This window comes from Branchiostoma lanceolatum, chromosome 7, assembly GCF_035083965.1.
Source record: "Branchiostoma lanceolatum isolate klBraLanc5 chromosome 7, klBraLanc5.hap2, whole genome shotgun sequence".
NCBI classification, from domain to species: Eukaryota; Metazoa; Chordata; class Leptocardii; order Amphioxiformes; family Branchiostomatidae; genus Branchiostoma; species Branchiostoma lanceolatum.
The window spans coordinates 11,710,526-11,736,777 of record NC_089728.1 but is presented as its reverse complement, the minus strand read 5'-3'; the positions used below and the strand labels follow the sequence as shown (position 1 = coordinate 11,736,777).

At 40.3% G+C, this 26,252-nt stretch overlaps 2 protein-coding genes across 3 annotated transcripts in view; both read right to left on the bottom strand.

Moving 5' to 3' along the window:
• Positions 1-18: 18 nt before the first annotated feature.
• LOC136439306 (uncharacterized) lies at positions 19-1,754 on the bottom strand. The gene is made up of 4 exons (XM_066434671.1): positions 1,439-1,754; positions 1,080-1,195; positions 478-640; positions 19-200 (listed from the first exon to the last, which is right to left on the bottom strand). The coding sequence occupies exons 1-4, from the start codon at positions 1,647-1,649 to the stop codon at positions 124-126; spliced, it is 567 nt and encodes a 188-aa protein (XP_066290768.1). The 5' UTR covers positions 1,650-1,754; the 3' UTR covers positions 19-123.
• A 2,272-nt stretch (positions 1,755-4,026) lies between these two features.
• Positions 4,027-26,252, bottom strand: part of LOC136439301 (uncharacterized) — a 37,303-nt gene continuing 15,077 nt past the window's right edge. For both annotated transcript variants that reach the window (XM_066434662.1, XM_066434665.1), the window contains 21 exons: positions 19,531-19,791; positions 19,031-19,189; positions 18,413-18,565; positions 17,799-17,958; positions 17,325-17,521; positions 16,879-17,003; positions 16,371-16,500; positions 15,897-16,114; positions 15,563-15,676; positions 15,048-15,174; positions 12,846-12,968; positions 12,299-12,480; positions 11,972-12,100; positions 11,573-11,762; positions 11,030-11,223; positions 10,466-10,771; positions 9,573-10,196; positions 9,311-9,427; positions 8,775-8,934; positions 8,131-8,248; positions 4,027-7,870 (listed from right to left, as the gene is read on the bottom strand). In XM_066434662.1, coding sequence (XP_066290759.1) covers positions 7,707-7,870; positions 8,131-8,248; positions 8,775-8,934; positions 9,311-9,427; positions 9,573-10,196; positions 10,466-10,771; positions 11,030-11,223; positions 11,573-11,762; positions 11,972-12,100; positions 12,299-12,480; positions 12,846-12,968; positions 15,048-15,174; positions 15,563-15,676; positions 15,897-16,114; positions 16,371-16,500; positions 16,879-17,003; positions 17,325-17,521; positions 17,799-17,958; positions 18,413-18,565; positions 19,031-19,189; positions 19,531-19,791 — 3,951 coding nt within the window. In that variant the 3' untranslated portion in view covers positions 4,027-7,706. The remainder of the gene's footprint in view (positions 7,871-8,130; positions 8,249-8,774; positions 8,935-9,310; positions 9,428-9,572; positions 10,197-10,465; positions 10,772-11,029; positions 11,224-11,572; positions 11,763-11,971; positions 12,101-12,298; positions 12,481-12,845; positions 12,969-15,047; positions 15,175-15,562; positions 15,677-15,896; positions 16,115-16,370; positions 16,501-16,878; positions 17,004-17,324; positions 17,522-17,798; positions 17,959-18,412; positions 18,566-19,030; positions 19,190-19,530; positions 19,792-26,252) is intronic.

Genomic DNA, 26,252 nt, shown 5'->3' with positions numbered 1-26,252 from the left:
TTAAACCGCTATGAGTTAGGAATGATATGACAGCTGCTATTTTATCAATCCGTTCAGTGTTGATGGTATTGATGTATTTGTCAATAATATATCTACTTGTATCAGAACACAAATGTGTTCTCTTCAATTTCTGTCTGTGGTCTGAAGGCTGCTGATTTTGAAACCTCTCGTTTCAACTTTTTTCTTCAGCCAGTTTGGACCTGTATGAAAGAGGGAAAACTTTCCATAAGTTTGCACAGAATCTTGTATGTGTACGATTCTTGATTTTGATATGATTTTGCATACACACTAAAAAATCGACAGGGCATAACGTATATTCTGAGGGCAGATTGAAAGGGTCATACATGTATATAGGATTGAAGGGGATTGGAGAGGGCAGGGCCCTGATGCTACATATCTGGTACTATATGTTTGTGCTGTGTTACGTTAATGTATGACTTCCATTGTCCACCTTCCCTACCCAGCCTGAGTACTTACATCTGCTCCAGTCTGTCCACAGGACCTCCTGCCCATGGACACACGCTCCCCCGATGACCCAGCAGCCGTACGCCTGCGACCAGGGCTGGCAGCTGGACACCGTGGTGGGCACCACTGGTGTGGGGGTCGGGGGGACCGGTCCAACCAGGGTGCACACGGGATCCTGGGGAGGGGGAGTCATAGTTGATACAGAATGCATGTTTCATTGGGGGATAGTCTTTTTAGCGAATGACCAGGAATTTCCACTCTAGACAAGTCTGAGCTGCACGAATGTCACATGTTTTGCAAGAAATATGTTCAGGTTGGGCTCCCATTTATTAGTCCTGAATTTCAGGTCAATCCATCGATCCAAAGTGACATATAAATCAAAGTTGACAATTTCCGATGGTCTCTTTAGCTTATTAGTATGGATTGGTGCTGTCATATTGGAGAGGTGGGTAATCTGATATTATTTCAGAAAGTACAGGCAAGGGCAAGGATTGTCACATAATGACTTGCCTTTAACTCTTGCCTCACAAGAGTTGTTCATGGCTCCGATATGACACAATGGCATGTTAACAGTTCTGTAGGATCCACATCGTGCAGCATTATTAGATCCTTACTTTGTACGTCCCTCCATAGTTCACCCCATCTTCATCTGGACAGGCACACTCCTCAGCTCCGGTACTGAACGTCTCCCCTGGCTCGTACAGCTGTCCCTGGTACGAACACTTGTTACCTGGGGAGTTGAAATAATTATTTGTTTCTAGAACTTCTCAGTTTCCTTTGCAGCAAACTAGATACCAGGGTAGATTTTTGCATCAATGTGTTGGAAACCTGTAGATCAACATACAGTTATGGGGATCAATACAACTGTGAAAACTGAGGTGAAGGGAAATAGGTAATGGCACGATCACAACGTTAGCTTTAAGTTTTCGGTGGTCTTTGATGTAAAATATACTGTTAACCGAAGTTGACTTACAGTCATCCCAGTCGTCCCAGGCTATGGCTTCCCCGTCGACACAGAACACTCCGTACTTCCAGCATCCATCCGAACCGTGGGACTCCCGGCACGGCGGGCGGTGTGGTATCACTGTGGGCACGTCCTGGGCGTCAGGGCGGTTTGGGATGGCTGTCGGCAGGCCCAGGGTCCCAACAACACCGAGGCACAGGAGAAAACCAGTTAACAACATTCTGATCTGGCTCTATGTAGGTTGAACCACACTGAATGATCAGAAGGTGATCCGACGTTTTAAGGCGGTTGCAAACATTTGCTCTTGACGCACAAAACGACAGGTTGACGTACGGTCCACTCCTCTTGTCGGAATGCCCACGTTAGGTAAACAGTTGACGACAAACAGTTCATTGATCCTAGACAGGCCAACTGTTTACCATTGACACGAGTAACCTTTTCTACCATCGAGATCGTGTATCATGAGCGCGCAGGTGCGTATGTGGGGTTTGCCACACCTAGTCGCTCCCAGCCAAGCTTAGTGCCAGTCATCAAATCGATAGTGACAAATGTAAGTTACAAACTTTACATTACTGACGTAGGTAAAGTCATACCAAAATAGCAGAATATGAACCTAGTAGCCTGTGTAACCGTGGGCTACTGGCCAAGATGTGCAATTTGTCTACAAACCTGAGTTTTCCACGTCCACTTAACTCCTGAGAGAAGAAACATAGAAGCTACGGTGCTACGATGTCTTCTAAAATAAGACAGCCTATCTAATCTCCGAGCAGAGGTGCATGACTCATTTTACACATTACCATGCATCGTTTTTGTTTATTTCTAAGTTCCTAGAAAGTTTTAGAAGAGTTATTTCTAAACAACAACCTGACTCGGCAATCCGTGATGTCTTGTGGATGGCGCGACGACTCTTTGAATTTCACTCCTTCTTCTTAACTGTCTTTTCACACATCTACGATTCTACCCCCGGGAACCGGTATCACACCAAACTAGGAGGCAATCAAAATATTACCCTTTGATACCAAACCGACCATCATCCGATTCAGTGGGCAGGTATATCAATTCAGACTACATACTAGCAAGGAGGTTTTACTAGTAATGCATATATCAAAAGCGACCTTTATTAATCATTTCAGCACTACAGCACCGCGGTGGTGGAATGCTGCAATAATTTCATTGTCCGCCAGATGTCACTATCCAATGGGGGAGATAGGCATGTAGGAAGGTACCTGTTGACATTCTGCAGCATACGTCGAAACAAACCAATGTGTGCAAAGCTTTGGAGATCTTTATATACGAATGTCGACTTTACTCGTTGCAAAACAAAACAAGAGTCTTAGGACCCAAAATCTCCATGAAACGTTGTTTTTCTATTAAACCAGTTCCCCCCATTCTATATCGCTCAATGGTATGACCCACACTGTAAGGGGAGAAGTCTGACCTACTTTCGCTGTAAATAGCTACTGACAGGTGGCGTGCCACATAACAACACTGCAGATATAGATTTTCCTCATTACTTATGCAAATTAAGTCCAATTTGCATAATTTGCAGTTCATTGTATACATCTCTGCTTAAGCTACCTGCATAGTAAATAACATGAAAATCTGTCGCTCCTTTCTTCAGTTATTCTCCTTTGAAGATTTTGACAAATACGCCATTACAGTTCCAGTGACACATACCAGGGGGCCCAAAATTGACCTTGACCTTTCTCCTCCCGACACCTACCCACATACCAAATATCATTACAATTCATCTACACGTTCTATAGTTATGCTGATTTTAAGCATCGGGTGACACATACATACACACACGGTGACACAAACATACACACACGCGCACACACACGCAAACACACTAACTTTGCATGATTTGCACTTCAGTGTGTACATCTTTGTCCAACCTACCTGCGTACCAAATAACATGGAAATCTGTTGTTCCTTTCTTCAGTTATACCCCTTTAGAACATTTTTACAAATAGGCCATTGTAGTTCCAGGGACACAAACCAGGGGGCCCAAAATAGACCTTGACCATTCTCCTCCCAGCGCATACCCACATACCAAATATCATTACAATCCATCTACACGTTCTACAGTTATGCTGACTTTAAGCATCCAGCGACACACATGCAAACGATTTACCTCCTTACTTATGCAAATTTGGTCTCATTTGCATAGTTTGCACTTAAGTGTGTACATCTTGGTCTAACCTACCTGTGTACCAAATAACATGACGATCTGTCGATCCTCTCTTCAGTTCTTCTACATTGAAGATTTTTAAAAATACGCCATTGCAGTTCCAATCACAAATGCCAGGGGGCCCAAAATCAACCTTGACCTTCCTCCTCTTAACACCCACCCACATACCAAAAATCATTACAATCCATGTACAGGTTTTACAGTTATGGTGACTTTAAGCATCCGGTGACACATACATACACACAAACACCAAACGCAAGCAAAACAGTATATCCATGAAAAAGCCTTTTTTCATGGAGATAAAAACAATGGAATTTGTAGTAATGTTACATTGATGTATATATTATTTCTTGGCATAGTAACTGAAACCAGAGACACATCATTACTCAAACTTCAAGTCCTGTACTTACCTACAGTCAGTTTATTTCAAGAAATGCAAACCTGAAGCAATAGTTGATAGTACAAAACTACCTCACAACTGTGAGGTGGTCAGAAGTTTCCATACTTTATAACATCCTACGCTACAATAACATGTTAACTGAACCAAACACTCCAGTGTCATGACCATAAGCTGATTGCAAAGAACAGTTCGAGTAGGCCTTGACAAGGAAAGTGCGAAAGAATATAGATATTTCATAACATTTGTCCACTTGTATATGGACGTTTTCAGCATATATAACTGAAAACGTATAAGAATAGCAACTTTCAATTGATAGAAAATGGTATCTGTAAAATCTGTTTTGATTGGCCATAGGTGATTTAGTACAAAATTTCTCTATTCTCAAGGCATCTTTTGGGATTTCTTCTCTAGATCATTCCTTTTTCTTCTTCTTTGTAATACATTTTGAATGTGTAGTAATACATCATCATGTTCTTGTTTTATAACATCATTTGTTTGATATTTTTACATTATCTTCACCAGTAACAAAGTGACAATATAGTGGTAAGTATATAGAGTTGAGTATAGAAAACAAAGAAAACTAAGCTACATAACAATAGTTGAGCAATATAAAACCCATATACAAAGCTCATAAAGACACCATGAAACCAATAGGTTATTGGCACATGATGTCACAGCTGACATGCTGGGTGGGTGAACCTGGAGGAGGCAAAACTATTAATCTATATGTACTTATATTCATAATGATGTGACTGTAATCACATATACAAAATAAGATTTAATACACATGCACGTTCATGGTTTAATCAGATGATATTTATGTCATATTCATGGCAGTGCAAACATTGTAACTAAAATTATCTTACCTTATAACATCATGTGCATACATCCTCCTCTACTTAAAATAGTTGAATCCATAAGTACTTCACAAAAAAATTCAAAATCTTTTGTGTTACAATGTCTAGATTCATTGAGGGCTTAGGATCAGAATATTTTCAATCCACAAAAGCAAAGGTACATATGAACACACAAGCACATTTGTCAATATGTTGAATGAGCCATTATCATCATCATCATCTTTACCATCATTATCATCTTTACCATCATCATCACTGGGCAGTTCTGTTGTTGACACAGATTCAAAAGTTCAACATCCCTTTGTAGAAATACATGTTCAAATGCAGTAAAATATAAGGAAGAGAGCTGAAGAAGACTGATTCAGTCGTAAATCCAGGTGAGTCCAATTTTACCACAATGTACTTTACCAACTCAGATGCACTTTCATACTAACGACATAAGGAATTAACTTGAAGAAGGAAATATCAGAAAGGCAAACATACTAAAATAAAGCATCTACTAGTATTCCAAGCTTGCCTGTTGAAAAATAAATAGCACAAAATATGAAAATATAGATTTTCTTTAGATGGACTCAACTTGGTACCAACGCAAAAAAGGTAGCCCCCATTAACATTTATCCGCCGGGTTACATAAATCCACCCCTTTGAAACACAGAGGGTTTGAGAAATCTGTAGAGCAGCACTCCCCAGGCATGCACAGTTTCGATATACAGGAGTGCATCGTACTGCATATGGCAACATGAAGGGGTAACAAATTACAATACTGTAAATGCCTCATGTAATGTCTTCAGCCTTATATAACAGAATTCTTAGTAAAACAAATTAGTTGCAAACAAAAGTTCACTTCCAACATGACTTCATTTCTGAATTTTGTCAGGTTTTCCAGTGGGTTATAGCGCATATGAACAATAACCAAAACATCAGCACCAAGGACAGGGCATTCAGATACTATAAATGCAGAAATGTTCATGGTGTTTTATGCTTGCGTTTTTTTCAGCAACTGTTTCACCATCAACTTGAAACCACCGCAAACATTTTCGTCCAATACTGTAGCAGTGAGTGACTATAGCGCTGCCGCAAACTTAAAACCACCGCAAACACTCCATTTTCGCCTTGGCACGAAATAAAAACCACGCGAACTTAAACGCATTTACAGTACTCATGAACAAGGTTTGGAAAACCAAGACTTTCATCAGTTACAACTTAGGTACAACATACTTCCATACTTCAAGCAACTGTTCTGCTACATCTTCATGTGCTGTACACCTAACTGCATCTCACTGCAACAAACTGCCACTTCATGACCTTAAGTTTTCCTTGGGAGACAGACTCATGTTCTCGAATGACACAAGTAGTCCGGTAATGCAGAGGAAAAGTCATCCTGCCTGTGTACTCCTTGGAGTAAGAAAAAAAGTGGCTAACAATGGCTGCAATAATATTCAATTCTCTTCATCATTCCTCACTTACACTAAATCTTCATTTTTCATGTTTCTATTTCTGTAGTTTTGGCAATGATCTCTTACAACGAAAGCCATGACATTGTGATATGTTTTGTATTACTACTGTACAACAGAATTGTTTCAACTGTGAAAACGAAGTCATCTCAGAAAGTCTTCCACCTTGTGCTTTTGTATTTGAGGCCACATCAGTTCATTTTGATGTTTCTTAGACTCACTAAAATCCTGATTTGAAAAAGAAATCAAAAGACTAGAGGTCTGTTTATGGGCATGAGTAATAAAGAGTATGGTGGATTCTTCATTTTGAAGTAGACATTGTTGATGATATGGATGACATCCGCGCACACATCAATTTTCATCCCTTTCCACATAAAAATGAAAACAGTAAGCCACCTCACTGTAAATCATAAAAATAAGCTGAAAACGAACATATACACAACATGAAAAAATATAATAATGTTGTAGAATGCTGAAGTTAAAGAAAAAGATGAGAAAGCAAAAAATAAAGAGTTAACTGTTGGCAACACAAATAACTTTGTGTTTAGTCATTTATTCAACCTTCCTGACCACTTAGATCTCATAGTGAAGGCAACTTTTTGTTTGGCCCAACTTTTTTTTCTTTGCACGCTCGATCACAGTGAATAAGCAAAGGAACAAGATTTTTCAAAGTTTCTTCTCTAGTTTTATTTCTAGAAATAGTGGTAGGACACCTTGGAATGTTGCTTGAGTAACTTTTTTTGGCGTATCTTATTACCTGGATATCTAACCTTCATCAACGTAACTGGGAATGTTATTGCATCAACTGACCTTTCCTTGATCCAATTATATATATATATCTAAATTGCTTGTCAAGAAAAATTAAACATTCTCCTGAAGGACTGTATGAAACTGGCAACATTGTGTGATACATACCGGTAGCTATATCAGCACAATACACAATAGCTAATCTTTAGCCACACCAATTTAAGATGAAGACAGAGTCTGAGGGGAAAGTCTGTTTGTTGGTAATCGTACACAAATTTTCAGATTCAAGTTTTTGTCCCAATCTGTAATCAAGAGTGGTGCAACCCAGTCTCCAAACCTGAAGGTTGAGACTTTGAATCCTGGCCTTTGTTGCTAACCTGACATTAACATGCATGCTACTGAATGGATATATTCATATAATATCCCCTGGGTTTGTTGGGTTTGCCTGAGCTTACACAGCTGGTATTTACAGCAGTACGAAACTGGTTAACGTGAAGCGAACAAAGTCATCTGTTTACTCTTCCTTAATGATTCTGTTACAATGTCTGAGAACCAAGGATATAGATTAGTGTGGCCTAACCATAAGTGTCAAGGACCAACACCAAACAACCACTGTCTCCTCCGTCTACATCCCAATGAAGCGTGGGTCGATTTTGTACCCCGACCCTCCCACCTCCCCGTCTGAGTCGGAGTAGTGATCCGAGTCGTGGAGGTGACTGTTGGTGTCTGACGATATGTCCATTTCTGGCAGGATCACATTGCACAAGGTTGACGGCAGGCCTCCTCTTTCTGTTCAAAAAGTATTAAAAAACAAAAACAAATGTTCAAGGGCAAATGTATTCCTCAGAAAAGGATACAAATTCCATAAAATGAGCATGCCTGGTAGTGGTACATTGATACATCATGTAGAAAGATATTAGTACTGTTGGTATCTACAATCAACTATACAGAACATCAAAAAGCTGACACAAAGATTCATATGACAGAAAAATAGCCACCAATTTTACAGAACATATTTTGACAGCCTTGCATCAGACAGCGGCTCTGACCTTTATGCTTGTGCTGTGGCAGTGGTGGCACATTTTTAGTCTGCCGTGGATCCGGCTCTGACTCCGTGTCTGACGGAACATCTTCCCATCTGTCAAAGTCTATTCCAAGCCAGGGGTGCTACAAAACGAACAATAATCATATTAATCCATTCATAAAGTAAATTACTGGGCTGAACATAAGAATTCTTTTACAGATGCAAAAGATTTTAAGAACCCATGACTGGCAAACATCAAACTAAAATAGAGGGGGTCCTAATTTTACTTCATGTCCAGCTGCTAACCACCAAATAGCATCGTAAAAATGACATCATTGGTGGAGTAATAATAGAAATCAGTAAAGATTCAACTGACAAATACATAGATGGTGTCCCTATCAGACGTGTCAGTGCATAATTGTTTTTCTTCAGAATACACACATAAAATGGTAGGCTACCAATCTACTATTTGTTGCCACAACAACAAACTTGTATAACATGGACATTTTAAAGATGAACGTTATTAACCTTACCCTTGGTGCAGAATACACATATCTAAAATGCTAGGCTACATATCTATTATTTGTGGCCACAAATACAAACTTGTCCAACCATCCCCTTTTTACAAACTTGTACAACATGCACTTTTCTAAGAGGAACATTGATTACCTTAGCCTTGGTGCGTGAGAGTCGAGGCCACGGTCCTGGCTTCTCCTTCCTCAGAGTCAGGATGACATCACTTCCTGTGAGGCGAAAGGAACATCTGTCCGGCTGCACCTTGTCGTACAGGTCAAGGTTCAGTCTGTAGTCTGTGCCTTTGAAGAACGTCCTGGGTTGGAATGAACAATTCATCAATACCACATGTACAGATCAACAGCCTTAGGGCCCTTTTCACCTACTATTTTTCAAAATCTTTCAAGAGTAAAAGATGGAAAAGGCTACAACACATTTCACCACTTACCCTTTATGTCACCTATTGATGGCACAAGCATTTTGCTATACACAGGTACATGCAAACATTTTGAAAAGAAACTTGTATATAGCTTTCAAGATCTGAAAAGTAAAAATTGTACTTCCTTGTGATTTGTCCATAAGTAAGCTTAAAGAAATGATAACTCAATTGGACCAACTAAGCACAAATCATCTATGCACAGCAGCGATTACAAGATACTTGTACTTGGTATCTGAATGTGAATAAACGTTACCTGAAGTGTAGAGCAGTAGGTACGAAGGTAACATTTGGTTTCTGTGACAGTCCTCGCAGCTGCACACTTAGTGTCACTGTTTCTTTCTGCTGGGACCACAGGACTTTTGGGTGGCGGCTGTCAAAGGGAAGGAACAGAATCAATATGTTAATTTGCTAACCTAAAGTTCCACCATTGACAAAAGGATTTCGCCTGACCCTGACCTAATTTCTAAAATCTGACATAACGACAAAATCTCAGGACTACATCTAAGAAATCTCACCTTTGAACTTTGTGGTCACCATTAGCAGACACCTGACATTTTTCATCCTCTGTTGTCTCCAATGGCGGCATGTCGTCATAGTCATCATCCTCTTCTTGGTGCATCTCTCCATTCCCTTCTGGAACAGGCTCCAGGTTTGGTCTCCTTGTCTTGTGCCTCTCCCAATGATGTGCCAAAACCTGTGCCTTCCTGGTACTGATATGATACGGGGTGGCTGAATTCTGACTAGCTGAGTTTTCAAGATTGGAGAAGTTTTTACTATCTACACCAGATGTAGGTTGTTTAGTCTGGAGCTGGGGGGAAATCATGGGCTTCTTCATCAGAGATGCTGATTGGTTGGAATTCAGAGTGCAGGAGCTTGGCCTACTCATGCTTATTCGTGATTGGACAGGACTGGAATGATGGGAGAAATTTGGTTTCTTCATGCCAGATGCCAACTGGCTGAAATTCAGGTCTGGGGAGGGGAATGAATTACTTGTACTGACTTCTGATTGCCTGCCATTGAAATGATTGATGGATGGTTTTGCAGGAGTGACAGCATTTGTCTTTGAGGGAGATCCAAACTTGGACAGCAGGTCCTTACAATGCCTGCTGATCTCTGGACTCTGGTGACTGGAGGCATACCTGCAGATATCATACAAACATGAACATTATTTTATTGGGTACTATGAAGATAGTATGGAAAGTGTACGATGTCCACAACTTTTTCCAAAAAATGTAAAGGAAAAAAAATCAGTAAATGATCAAAATCTGAACCATCATACAGATGACATCTCCAACTACAACATTTCTGGGACCTCTCAGAAATCTTTTTTATTTCTATAACTGTTCCTGACTTGGCCTGACAACATAAAGTCTAACAATGTCATTCAATGGTATGGAATGGTACATACCTCTCTATCACTTCCCTTACTCCACTCCTATTCACTATGACAGCTACATTCTCCTCACTCCTGAAGATGACTGCCTTCAGTGTCCTGAGAGCCTGCACCAGAACCTTGTCACTGTGGTTGTTCTGTATCCTCTCACATAACATCTCCACACTTCTCTCCTCTGCGATGGCAGCTCGATTGGCAGACCGTGCTGCAAGCTGTTGTAACAGCTGTAAGGCGTGCTCCAACAAGACGTTGTTTGCACAGCTCTTAACCAGTTGGCATACAGTGTGCAGTCCTCCACACTCTGCAACTACACTGCAGTTTCTGTCAAAGAGATAGGAGGCACTTCTGATATTAGGCACAGGTAATCTGGTCCTTGATCATATTCCATGGCCATGACAAATAGACATATAGAATTTTTGTTAGAGTATGTACCCTTAAAGCACTGGAAAAAAAAACTAAGAACCTTTGCACACAAAAATTGCTACTGATGATATTATGAAATAGGACTTAGAAACATTTATCAACTAGCATATCATTAAACATTATATTCGCTGTATCAGTTAAAAAAATATGACTTACGTCTTATTTTCAGTGACCAGGTTGCTCAGACAGCAGCACACATTCTCCAGGACCTGCGGACTCTTGGAGTCTGCCAGGAGCTGGCACAGAGTTCTCAGTCCACCCAGCTCCTGTATGGCTTCTTTGTTCCTCTCATTCAGGGCAAGATGTTTCAGGGCCCATACCAGCTGTTTCTGCACCTCTGGCTCATAATCCTACAATCCAAAAACATGTCATGTACCTCCATCTGTGCCACAAAGGTCATCGGTGAGAACTTTATCTATAATATGTCTGTGTAAATCTTAGGAAGATGTTGTGATATCTATTGTCAGGGTAGAATTCTAACTTTCAGGCAACAAATAGTGTTACAAATAGAGTTACACGGAAGTGTCACGAATAACTTTGTCATGCTAACCTTGGCTCTACCTTCTATATCTCTTACTTACAAATCTAAGAATAATCCAACTGAAGGCATTTCAGCACCAAGGTCAATACTAGCTAAAGCTGCTTATGAAATGTTTTTAAAATGTTACACAAAAAGTTCAGCATTAGTATCACATGTACCTTCTTGAGCAGCTTACAGAGTGTCCTGAGCCCACCAGCAGTCCTGACCTCCTCACAGTTGGCCTGACTGTTGATGACCATGTAGCCCAGACTGACCACCAGGCTCTCCAACACAGCAGGCTCCGTACAGTACCCCAGCATCAGGCACACAGAGCTCACACCTCTGCTCTCTCGCATGGCCTCGTGTTTCCTGGAATAACAACAACAGTCACATGATATGTTGGTGTCTCACTAACACATTCAGGTGGAAGAAAAGCATTTGCTAAAATGGGTAGAGTAAAACATGTGGAGGATTTTGTAACCAAACCATTCAAAACTAATGACTTTATAGTGACAGCAAAGTGTGTGAACAAGTCCAAGGTGCTCATTCATGTTGACAGACAGACAGGATGAACTTACGTGGGGTTGTTGATGACGATGCTGTAGATCTGCTTGGCCAGCTCCACCATGAGTTCTGGGTCAGACATCTGACACAGCTGTGCACACAGGAGACAGATCTGCTCTGCAGGGTCAGGGTGCGACTCAATCCTGGGCAAAACAAAACAAAAGAAAATCAGTTATAAATTGCCATGCAAAGTCACAGCCTTGCAGCCAGTTGGATTTTTTCCTTTCAACCTAAAAAATCTTGAACATGATACTGTATCTGTATTGAAGATTTTTAACCTTTAGCATGCTACAAGCAATTCAATTTGTGACACAAAAAATAGTGAAATATGGATTACTAACCAGGCCGGATCATCCACTTCAGGAAACAGCAGGTTAACAAACTCTGGTGACCCTGACACCACCCCATGACCCTGCATGACCATCTCCTGACTGACGATGATGTCATACTCAGCTGATGTGTTGTACAGCTCGATCTTGTAACGGTTGTCATTCCCGTGTTCAGAGGGCCCAACAGACAGGACCTACACAAAAACATCAAACAACACAGATGTTGATCACTCCTCACAATTAGTGAAAATATGACACACGGAGAGGTGTTTCATCAAAATGCCGGGAGGAGAAGAAACATCAGACTCAGAAATGTTAGACTTCCAGGTAAATAACACTTTATAACAAGTAAATAGCTGGGTTAAAGTTTGGGCTGCAATATAAGCTGTAATTTTTAACCTAGCTGTCATATGATTAATCCGTCAATAAACATATGTTAAAATTTCATCATCATTTTTCATATATATATATATATATATATATATATATACGAAAATTATAATCATGACAGCTAGGTTAAAAACTACAGCTTATATTGCAGCCCAAACTTGCAGCTTACCTGAGCAAATAGCATTTTCTCAAACACCATGTCCCACAGCTCGTCCCCAGACTCCTCAGTCCACTGCTGGTCGGGCAGGGGCAGGATGGAACCAAGGCAGGCCTCTATGGCTTGGAAAGGAAGCTGTGATACGGATGGAAACGCATCAGTCATCTTTGTGTAAAGAAAGGGTAACATTACAGTTAAAATAAAGGAAATATATTGAATCACAACAAGAGTTCTACGACCTCATACCTTCGCGAAATGATTTTGACCTTTATGACTGACGTATTAGGAGTGTTTTTCATCAATCAAAAATCATACCAGTTGATCCTCCTCACCCAAATAACATAAGTTGTCCAAACCTCCTTGTTATGATTATGAGCTTAACAAAGAAGGTTATGCTAACATTTTTCATCAATAATGCAAATAAGCTCCTTATTAGCATAATTTGATTCAATGGTGTTCACATTCACACAACTTCTAAATGCAACAAGTATGAAATTGCCGTTATTTACTAGTATGGAATGATAGTAGTTTCTCATGAATTATGCCAATTAGGCCTACATTTGCATAATTTCTATCTATTGACATTCCTCTCTTCCTCAGTTACAAATGTCACATATTTGAATAGTCATATCATGGAACACAGCAGGTTTTTAAAATTGCCTCATTAATTATAATCTGATTTGCATAATTATCATCCAATCATACAAAGCATCACATAAGCTATCTACATACCAAAAATCATGACCATCCATCAAGCCCATCTCGAGTTATATTATTTTCTCATTGATTATGTAAATGAGGTTCTCATTTGCATAGCTGATATCTATTAATATTTCTCTCTTCCTCAGTTACATATGTCACATGTTTGCGAGTCCTATCATGGAAATTGATGAATGTATAAACTTTCCTCATTAATTATGCAAATTAGTTACTGATTTGCATAATAAGTATCCAATCATGTACATCATCGCTCAAGCTATGTACATGCAAAAAATCATGACCTTCCATCAAGCCCTTCTTGAGTTATTCCCTTTCAAAGTCTGAAGCAAAACCTACCCCTGCAGTTCCAAAAAAGTTGCTAGGGGGGCCAAACCTATACCACTTACTCTCTGCCCAACGAGCTATCTACCACTCAAAAATCAGTTCCATAGCATGTCCACAACACGAGATATCATAACATGAAGTTCCGCTGCAGTACCGTAACAAGCCGATAGGGGGCCCAAAATCTAATCATTTTCAGGTTTCATCGAGACCTACCAACATACCAAATACCAAGACAATCCTTCCAAGAATTCTCGACTTATCGTGTTCACTAACAGACACACAGACATGCTCGGTATTCCCATGCTGTGGCACTGCATTAATGACTGTTCTTACTCATATAAGGCCGTGTATATCCAACTTTGGTCCAAATTTGTATGTTTCAGTCTTTTAATTGGTGTAAGGAGATATCTTTGTGGTTTGGTTTCACATGCTCCGAGTGGACTCTTCCAGGCTGGGAGTAGGTCAAAGTTGACGATTGTTTTCGTCTGTCAGCTGTTACGAGAGAACGAGCTCAGGTCAACTGTCTATTTTCTTTGCATGATTCTAAAGTAGACAGATGTGGCTTTCTGGTGCATAAGAATTTTTGGGGCTTGCAATTAAGGTGAATCCTTTTCTGAGCCCTTGTTTTAGTGCTTTAAAGCATTACTGCCTATATGGGCAAGCCTATCTCTTGTATCTGCCCTACAGCTGGCTGATAGCCAATTTGTCCCTGGCAGCTGCAGTACATGTAACTGACGTTTCCTGCCTGCCTCATGACCCCTCATGACCCCTCATGACCAACTTTGCCCCCCATCTACCCGTATCAATATCCCCGTCGCAACCAGAACGCATAGTAAAGCATACAATTGAACACATTTTTACACTTTTCTCGTTAATTATGCAAAACACTTCGCCCAAAATCTAATCATCTTGAGATTTGCCACATACACACCGACACACCAACTACGACAACAAACCATCCAGGCGTTCTCGACTTATTCTGTTCACTAACAGACACACAGACAAGCACCGTCGAATAACCTTCTCGACGAAACCATTCGTCGCGAAGGTAATAAACTTTTGATGAAATACAATATAAAACTGAAATGTTATTCACATTGAACCTTCTTTCACACTTGTTTGATTGTATCCCAATTTTCAATGCAGAAAAAGCTTAACACTCCACCTCACCTGCATGACTTCCTCCCACGGTTCCTTTAAGGAGCTGCTGGAGATGACTGCTGAGTCTCCATGGTCCAAGTAGAACACCTCACACATCTCCTCATCCTGCAGCAGCTGTACCCGAGCTCTGTACCATCTATCAGCAGGTACACAAGTAAATACATGTTCCTGTGATATCTCTTAGCTTGTCTGTTTTACAATGCAGCATAAAACTGATTTGTAAAATGTGCTAACATTTACATTGTATAAAGGCATTGTCTGAATGCTATGATAGAGACCCCTAATTTTACAAGGTGAGGAAGTCTCCTTGTTATAGATGATGCCAACTTGCAAGACAATATAGTTGTAAAAAAACACCTTCATCAGACAGAGAAATGTACATACAAACTAGGTAATGCATGAAAGTGTGTGTCTCCAGTTGAATAAGAATAGGAAGCAGTTAGTTGCATGTGAAACAATTTCCTAAATACAAATTCACAGTATCTTTTCAAATAACAAAATGGCATTTGAAACGAGAAAGTAACCTGTTGTCCTCAGGGAAAACAGCTACACACAGCCGTCCAGGTGACACCTGTTGCAGTACAGGTGCAGCCGCAAGCTTCTCTTCATTGTTGACTTCTGCCGTCAGTGTTTCCAGCCTGAAATAAACAAGGAGAGGTGTTACTGTGAGTAGACTTCATTACAGGAAGATCTTTTCTAATCCTAGAACTAGGAGAATGTCTCATCTTCCATGCATTAAGCACAAAACATGTGTGAAACTCTTATCATGAATGGATTTTGCAAGCATCAACACTTTTCTCAGATTACAAGACATAAAAGGACTTGAAAATTGCATAGACTGTACTTTGAAAAACTTACTTTCTGGAATAGTGTTTCCTCTGCACATACAGCAGTCCAGGATGCTCCACAGCTGACACATACACCTCATCAAACCCTGATGCAGGCAGAGTGGCCGTGGGAGGAGGATTGGACGTGCTGTACTTCAGCCCATGCTTGGCAGGGGGAGCTTTAGATGAAGGTTTGTATTCAGGGAGGGCAATCTTTCCATCACAGGCTTGTCTCAGAAGGGATACATGCTGGAAAATCAATGGATGTATTGAAAGTTATGAATATGATGCCTGTCATGTGGGCTAACACAATATAGCCTGCAGTTTGTTCCAGCGCTGATTAGATGTCTTCCCTCCAGCTTTTACAGGCATACACTGTATCAACTAACTCTTGTAAGATCAACAGAACAGTTTTCCCATTAATAAATATCCTGTTACATGTCACTTTAAGTAAGATAAGTAAGATGTCAGATAAGTAAGAGAAAAATGAACAGAATACACATACGTCTGGGTTCTTTTCAGCTAGGCATACATGTACCAGCTCCCTCCTGATGTTGTGTTTGTTTGTTGTGGCTTTGATGCCCTGTAGAACATTCCGTTCCACCAAGGACTCCACCCACAAGGTGTGCCCCAAGCTGGGTGAAAACAGAGGGAAATGAAAAAGGTTACAACTTTTGTTTTGCAAGTAATAACATTTGCTTAATCCAAATATTTCAACAACTAAATATCCCATCAGTGATCTCTACATATGCAACAAACATCTAAGCATATAATGATATCACATACAGACAAAAGTATTGTTAATTTTAAAGTATGCTTTACCTTAGATATATTGAGGAATACAATTTGTATCACTAATTCTTGACGAAGAACATACGACAAAAGTCATGTACTAGTATTAGATTCTTTAACCTTTTCCTTGCTGTCTAGCCCTGCAATAACGAATATTAAGTGCCAGAAGGATATCTTAGCAGGGAGAAGGTTAAGACTAAAAAGGAATTGTTTCTACTGACCAGAGAGCCACCCTGCCCTCCAGCTCCTTGCCACTGACCAGTGCATGGGTGAAGGCCGAGGCCTTGTCTGTCCACTGTTTGTCCTGGTCAATTGGACACACTGCACAGAGAAATACCTCCACAGCCTGTGTGCAAAAAACATACAGGTGTTGATTTACAATGTGGGTAATAAATGAAAAAAATGATGGCCATGCTTCAGTTCATACATGCTTTGCACATGCAAGCTCATGATAGACTACAACACACATACACACAAACACACACACAAATACGTACACAAACACACACAAACACACACACACTAAAACACACACACACACCAATACACACACACACACCAATACACACAAACACACACACACCAATACACACACACACACGAACACACACGAACACAAACATGGACACACACATACACAAAAACACACTCAAAGAAACACACACACCTGTGCTGGCACTGCTGCCAAGTGTTCTGGCAGTTTCAGGAGTTTTTTGACCTCCAGTTCCTCAGTCTTCCCCTCGTCTATATAGAAGACCCTGGCCCTGCTGGTGAAGTCTGTAGCTGTGATCATGGTGACTCGAACCCTGTGGAAGGTGTTCTGCATGTCCCTCACAGCACACAGGTCACCTACCTGGACTGTCACTGGGAAAAGAGGACGTCATCTATGTCATTATCGTTTTTAACGACAGTTCATCTCATATTCCCAGCTGAAACATAAGGGGGACAATCCTCTTCCCATCATTTCATTCATAACACAACTGGACGACTACACTTTCCAACAATGAGCAAAAGGGCTAGAAACCCAACTTTTTGTATCGAGCCTCTTTATCTCTACATTTTCCACCATCTGAATCTAGACAGACATATAGACATACATACATAGACACAAAACAGTACATTCTTTCAAACGTGTACTTACAGACTGGTACTTTGTTCTCCTGCCTGCTGAAGTACAGCCCTATGTCAGCCATGAGGGGAAGACATGTGTTCTCCCTGGGTACAACCTTCCTGTCCCAGTCCCAGTGCTTCAGGATGCGGGCATAGTAACAGTTGGCATCCACCACATGGGTCACCAGGACCTGAGCATTTTTAAACATTTATTGTTGTGTCATGAAAACTATTATCAAAATACATAACAGAATACTTACATGTAGACAAGATTTGCATCAATGAAGGCATTAAGTTACAAAACCAATATGTGGTTGGTGATTTTAGCCTTACAGTGGCTAATAAAGACTACTAGTATAATGACTATAAATATGCATGAGATTTTAGGTTACTGGACTGCCATACACTAATGAACGAGAAAAAATGTTTTCAAAGCTACATCAGAGTTTGAATTAATATGCATGTCCAATCTCTTTCATTTGAGTACAACAAAGACATGATTTTATGTTCCAGCAATATCAGGTGCCTACCTTACTGTCCTATCATGAATACAAACAACAACTTGAACAAAACATTACTAATTACAGGAATACTAATTGAACTACATGAATTGTACATTCTGTTAATAACAGTGGTGTTTCCTACCTTCACATATCCCAAGGTAGGCATCCCTTCCCCTGGCTGGTCCACCTCAGGTAGTACAACATGTCTGGCCTTACACCTGGCCTGCTCTGCACAGTGGCCAAATGCCTTCAGGGAATGGCAGAAACTGTTGTCTACTCTCCCAACCTGCTTAGCCTGAGTCAAACATCACAGGAATCACAATATGTTTCACTTGAAGGGACAGGTCAGAGAGGATTACAAGAGGATATTAAGCTATCATCATATTAAGAAAAATGTTGGTGCATTTTTTCTAGGTCAACAGTTGTGTCTGCGTTCAACGTTAATCCATAATACTGCATCGTCATTGTTACTTAATTTGTCTCCTCTGTTTCACCTACATGTAACGTAAGATGCATTCTTACCACACTTCTTTCTGGTCCACCTGTCTTCAATTTCATCAACTTTTGAATTTTACTCTACATGGGTAACGTCTGAGGTATGGAGGAATGTCTTGTACTGCATACAGGTGGATATGACATAATTACATAGCAGAACACACTCTGATCACAACTGTCATGTCAGAAGTGCAGTACAAGTGGATACATGAAGAACTTCATCATAGTTGACTTTGAAAATGACTTAGTTAGTTAGTAAACCCACCAGCCAGGCCTTGTTGCACATGTTCAACAGCTCCTGTGACACATGACCTCCAGACCTCCTCACCAAGGTCATGATCTCCTGCAGGCCCACAGGGAACGTGGTACAGGTCTCAGTCACCAGGATGTACGACACACAGCCTGGGTTTTTTTTCTTCTTCTCCTATACAGGTCAAGAACACAACAGGCAAAGGGTCAGTGATGTAAGACACACAGTCTGGGTCTCAACTCTTCTTGTTGTTGACCTTGTAGTGGCTAGTGGCACATAGAGCAGCATGTTTCCCTGCTGTTCCAGTAGCAGGGTATAGTTTTACATGCAGGGATGCCCTTCCCCTTTAATGTGCTCAAAGCACCTCCTCGAACACGGGTCCCCCATTTTACATCCCTTCCGAAAGATGGGTGCAGCCCCAACCGAGATGCAGATACAATGGGCATTGCAAACATTTCATTTGAGTTGAAAAATGAGTTACAGCTCAAAGAAAGTCTGTGTATTGAATCACAAACCTTGCTACCATCCTTGCTGAAGCTGTTAGACATACATGCCAGTCGCCCGCTGAACTTGAGTGGAGACAGTGCGAAGCTGTAGTGTATAACACAGGTGGCATCCCGGATGTGCAGGTCCTGTATGACTGTGTCTGTCATGACCAGGACAGGCAGGGAGTCTCTGCTGTGGTGGGTCGTCCATTCTTTCTTTACAATGTCTAACTGGAATTGGTGGAGGTCTGTGTGGGCACACAGGGTGTTGTGGCTGTAGCTCTTGAGAAGCTAGGCAAATAGAAGAATAATTCAATGACTGTTGTTGACTAAATTTTTCAGAAAATGAAGAAGTTGGCATATGAAAGTGAAAATTTATACAGGACGGATAAAGAAGTATTGTGAGTGTCAGTATGGGGGGTAGGGGAGTCAGTGCAAGTAGCAGATTGTAAAGGGACCCTGTAACATGGACAGACATCAGAATTGAGCCTCCCCACTGGATCCTATGTACATTGTAGATACGTTTTCTACAGATCTGAGGGTACTTTGTTATGATAGTGCCCAAGGCATGTGTTTTGTCTGAATTTGTGCCAACCATATTGCATGTGCGATAAGAACCGAAAAGCTTCTGGCAATACTTCAAGGTGTTTTTCTTATCTGCCGATTGAAAAAAACAGAAGTCTGTATAAAGATTAACGTTGGGTAACATAAATTCGCGGGGTACTTAAATTCGTGATTTTTCGAAAACGGGGTATTTAGGGATATGTGCTAGATGCAACATCAGTAATACCGCTAGAAATGCAAACTTGACAGACTAACGTATTCAGAACACTGTCTGAAAAGCTTCGATAACCATGCATTAGAAGTTGGCTACGTCAAAAACTCTCCGTCCCTTATTGTCACAGTCTGAGGGCTTCGTGGGAGAATTATACTGCACGGTTGTTCGCTGGTTTATAAGACAAATGTCACAACCGCTTCCTGCTCAACACAATTATTTACAATACAACTTATTAGAATCTCTTTTGCTAACCTACAACTGGACTCTAAGTGTGATTAATCATCAAAACGCCTCTTTGTTGCTACAACCAATGGCTACGGTGAATTTTCCCGCCGCCATATTCGTTACCCAGAATCCTGCTAATCGGCAGACGACAAACGTTTGCGAGGAACACTTTTTTGTCTAAATGTTGTGTGTGATAGTAGACTGATGGCAATATTTTCCTCAAAGTTTGCTCTTAGCACAAGCAGAAACACATGGACATAGTAGTATTACCATTTCTACGGCATCCAGCTAACGCCCCGATGAATAATGTACAAATTTCCATGACGGTGGGGGTGAACTTTGAGTGACGTTCTACCGACTCAACACACGGGTTGTTCCCGAAGGCCTGATGCGTGCGGTACGGACGTTTTTTCGTGTATTTTTTTTTACTTGGACACGTCTATATCCATAGCACTCTCCTCAAGCCAAGGATGGAACGAATAGCTGCTGTATAAAATGTAATTAGCGGTAAGATATTCAAGACGAATCTTCTCTCCCGAAATAATGTTCACACCTGTCCGACAACACCGTCATTGTGCGTGCGGCGGACGGTAGTTTCAAGTTGAAATATTATGGTGTCAGCACGACTAGAGACAAAATCTACCATATATATGATTAGTGCAAAGATAGTACATGATACTGACAGAATAATAGAAAAAAAGGACGGTTTATTGTTCTGCTAGATTGATTTCAGTTAACCATTATCGGAAAAATGGCGAATTTATGTTACCCAACGTTATCAAACCTGGGAGATGTTTAGGTTCAACAACAAAAAGTTGTAGAATTACAACTGTAGCTTTGTTATCCTGCACAGAAAATTTAAGATCATTTTATGAAAATAGCAATTAGATTTTTTGGGAAATCTTATTTTCACCAGAGTTAACAATACAAACAGCTTTTTTCTTCTTTTCCCAGTAATTCTGAGTGACTGACTTTATTCTTCTTCACCACCTTGAATTAGCACTTGTAATGGCAATTACTGGTCCTTTGAAGTAAGATCTTATTTTGTAGTAGAGAAGGTTAATGAATTATTTTCCAAGCTCCCAAACCTATGATATTTCTTCTACCCTACCTTATTTCTTTTCTTGTCTACAGACGTTTTGACAACCTGTTTGCTGTCTTCATTGATGTAAGATAAACTAGTCCCGTCAGTGCAAAGTAAACTTGTCCTATTGTGACATAATTGTACCAACAGAAGTGTTCTCAAAAGTGCCTACAATTACTTCTCCCTGACGCTTTGTGAAGAAGCAACAAGGATGCAGTCCCAATATTGACTATACTAGACTGGGTGCCATCCGAGATTACTACTGGGACTCCTGCGTTCGCTACCCTGAAAAAATCTAGGCTAATGTAGGAGCCCCGGTAGTAATAGGATGGCACCAAGGCTAAGTCTATACCCCCCTCGCCTCTATTCATGACTGGTGTAGTTCTTCTGGCCAGTTTGCTTCCTTGATCCAGCATTTTTCAACATCTGTAGAGAAAATAATAAGGTTGTGTACCTAAGAACACTTATATTGAATTGATCTACCAACCTGATGAAACTATCTATGGCTATGATATTTCTGTTTTACTACAAGATCATTTACATTACAGAAAAGGCTACTAGAATGTACCCTACAGTAATGCACAAGAGGTCAGATTACGATATCATGCATGTTTACCACTACCAAAAGGCTCCCCAAATCAAATATACCGCACGCACCACTTCCGGGTACCCGCCATCCCTAGCGAAATCCGAGCACGGAGCCTCACTTTTATGAAGCGATCTGTCGACACGCCCCTCCTGTTTAACACCATGCTGGCACTGCACATGCGCCAAGATGGCCGACAAGGTCACATGAGCGGCTATTTTCTTGCTTCTGAAGTTCTGTGTTATCAGGTACGTGGAATGTCTGCATTGCTTGTGTATTACAACTCTACCCTCATCTATTTCTTATCTAGCATAACCATAAAACAACGAATGATCTGCTGTGAAACGTATGATAGAAAATTACTGATCATGGTTGAGTATTTTGCAGTGAAAGGCCCAGATGCCGGAAGGGTATTTAAATCCGAGTATTGTATTTGCTCTACTCCAGTTTGGTTTACCTTGTACGAAACACAAAGTCCTAACAACAGGTGTAAACAGCCTCAATGACAATTCTCTTTTCATCCAGGACAGGTCACTATGGCTCATTAGCAAAGTAAGCAGCCTCCTTCTTATCCGATTTCTTTGCTTTCTTTTGCATGAAATGTCCAGACACCTACCCGGACAGGTACCTGTTTTACATAATACAAGGAATTGACAGTCGTTATGCTGCAGTTTGTGGTTACCATTTTCCTCCTTTTCCTGGTCATGATGATGAGGCCTGTATGCTCTTCTGTACAAGGTAAGTCTTACATTATGCATGTATATATAGATGAGGCAAATGGAAACTGGATCTCTCTACATTATCTGTATCTGTATAGCCGGTATAACCGCCCTTCGGCGTAACACACCAGCTTCGCAGTACACACTTGTAAGCTGACAGCTATCCTTTTGATATTGGATCCATAAAACACCTGTTAGCTGGACCAAATTGTACTACCGCTTGTATGGAAGTGACAGTTTTCAAGATATTGAATGTACACATTAGGGGTGGGTATCGGTACCGTGTACCGGTACAAAACCGGTACTTCTTGCTGGACTGGTAAAAAAAAATGGTTCCGAAAAAATTAGTGGACCGGCTGTTGGACCGATTAGAAAATTTACAGTACCAGGCTACCTAATAATGTTACCAGACTAAAAAAATAACAAAACAGATTTATTGAGCCGTAGTTAGTCTCTTTGGAAGAATCAAGAATCATATCTAGAAACACTTATATTATAAAGGATGTGTCAACAGACAGCGAGGCGAGTATAGTTGGTGTTGAGACAAAATGCAAACCTAAAAAATATATCGTTCAAGACGTCACATTAGTGATCAGACAAATGCATACACTTGCACTCATGTAAATTTACACCTGAAATAAAAATTACACCCAAACAAGCCACAAATCATTTTACCAATATTTTCTTCCTTCAACACAGTTAAGCCTCTAAAGTAGGATTATTAGTTGATTATAATGTCAAGTTGTCAACTACATTGTACTCTAAGAAGGACAAGTTTGCTCTGAATCTCTTTTGTGAGATAAAAGTTACCTTGGAATACACAGTTGCATGTTTTGTCACATCTTCGTTTCCTTTCTGCATATTAGTTGCTTGTGCATAATCATATCATTCTAATATACAATTTTAACATAATTTATAGGACTCACAGAGTCACTCTCCAAACATATAGCACTACTGCACTACTATAATCAGGTCCAGGTCCAGGTCCAGGTCCAGGTCCAGACCTTACCATCTGAATTTTTTGTACCGGTACCCACCCATAGTACACATCAATATACATGTACATGTACAATCATGATAACATTGGCCAGAAGATTCTAATAATTTATACTTAAATCAATAAAATGAACTTGAAATTAGGGACTGTACAATATTTAGCATCTTATGCAAAGAGCGTCCAGTAAAATAATTTTCCATGGCCCTCCCCCCGACTCAATTTTTTTTCAATCATGCCTTCCCCCGGCCCAAGAAATTTTTCGATAGACCTTCCCCAACTTTTGAGGACTTTGGTGCAGCAACATAATTGGCGTCTGTCTCCAAGTTTACCATGTACAGTCATTTTGATGGGCTGTGCGTGGTGAAATTCCAGTATATACAATATAATGTGGGTACTGAATAGTGAAATCTGTGCGGGCAATGTCGGTCCAAAGTGGTGACATTCCCGCATAGACATCCGCACTTCTACCGGTAGGTGGAGAGATTCCCTTGGTGGGAATTTCACCACCTGTGTGGTGCAGTTCCCGCACAGGAATCTCTGAAATTCCCATACTTTTGCTTTGATGACATGTAACGTTATACAAACATGTAAACGGCATAGCACTTGATGTTGTTACACTAGTCCTGCATCGGTATAAAACTTACCTTGCCTAATATCATTTCTCCGATCAACGTGAAAAATCGCTATCCTGCGACGAACCATGACATTTGTTGAGATGGAAGTGCAGCTTTTTGCAGGATTGATACATGTATCAATATAAATTTCTGAAAACCTATAACGTTCGTAAACTTCATAAGAATATGGAATCACCAAACTGACATCCGAAGGCCATCCCTGGAGGCGAACGCTTCAAAGGGGGGTCCTAAATGTTGACATCTTGAACCCGTTTAGATGCTATTTCACGCATTCTGAGAGGAAAATAATTGTTGAGCACACACATTTTACAACATTGCCAGAACTTTGGACGGTATCATAGATTATTACAAAACTCTGCATAGGCCGATTTTCTTCAATGGTCCTCCCTCTGTTAAATATCGTGCAGTCCCATAGCATACATTACTGCAAATGCAAGGAGGTTTAATTACAGGGCTCGAAATTCATCTTTGGGAATAGGTGCACTGGTGCACCCAACTCAAAAAATTGGGTGCACAGAAAGAATTTTGGGTGCACCAGATAAAATAAAGTTGAATGTTCTTCAGAACATAATTACAAAGTTTAACGCTGCTGCCTTTCTTAAGAACTTCAATCTGTAATTCTATAGCTAACTTTGAAATTTCAAACAAATAATACATTGAATCGAGTACAGCAAAAAGTTATCATGCTGTTTTTATAGTTACATTTCAAGAATATTCTGTATACTAGTGTACAATAGTACCTTAACCCTATAGGCTACAAAAATATATAGGTGCACCAGTGCACCCACAGTCAAAAAATAGGTGCACAGCTCCAATTTTGGGTGCACTGGGTGCACATGCACCCACTATTTCGAGCCCTGAATTATAAGGCAGTCTTAAACCTCCTTGCTTCAAGTGCTAGACTAACAAAATTCTTCTCTCATGATAATGGCTTTCCTCTTTACTAATATCACCAATATTGCTTTTGCAATAGCACTTTCCCTCAAGGAAAACAAACAGCTGTAAGTAATTGTTGTGACTTTGCAAAATACTGTACGTGTGTGCATGTATGTATGTATCTACATGTATGTGCAAGTTCATCAATGCAGCATTGGAGGTCATTAAATCTGCATACCTGTGAGTCAGCATGCTTAATTATGAAACATTAAAGCCTACATGCTTTATAAAATGTTTTACTTAAACGAATATAGTCTTATATTTTTTCTGCTATCAACAGACAGATAAAATTGTAACAAAAATATCAGGTTACTTTGGGAGACATGAGGATACACCAGAAATAAGAATATTTGATTGAAGTAAGGCTGAATTCTAAATACAGGTGTACTGTTAAAGACATGATCCATAAACATCTTAAGATACAATGTATTTGATTGCAGCAACATATGACTTGATAATCCAAGACAGGTACTAATTCTTATGTCTTGAATGCAAGTATCACTCAAGAACTAATTATACAGTACATGTAGAATACAACACGGTGTATTCCGTATCTTCCAAGGTACCAGCCCGACCGCAGGTTGCAATTTGCCGGACTGCCAAAGGACTAATCATACAGTATAGTGCTCTTACGACAATTTCTCTGCATGATACAACATTTGGAAAGAAGGACGCAAATTAACTTTCCCTACTGTGGGCTTACCAAGACCATGCACAAAATTTTTCTAAAGCATACATGTACTAGCCAGTGAGAGAAGGTTACATATCAACTTGAAATTATGAATTCATTTT

Excerpts from the sequence above, each read along its gene's own strand:
- LOC136439306 (XM_066434671.1), bottom strand. The coding sequence starts at position 1,649 with ATGTTGTTAACTGGTTTTCTCCTGTGCCTCGGTGTTGTTGGGACCCTG. Across the intron at positions 641-1,079 it reads ACTATGGAGGGACGTACAAA|GATCCCGTGTGCACCCTGGT; the intron begins GTAAGGATCTAA and ends CCCCCTCCCCAG. Across the intron at positions 201-477 it reads GTGGACAGACTGGAGCAGAT|GTCCAAACTGGCTGAAGAAA; the intron begins GTAAGTACTCAG and ends TCTTTCATACAG.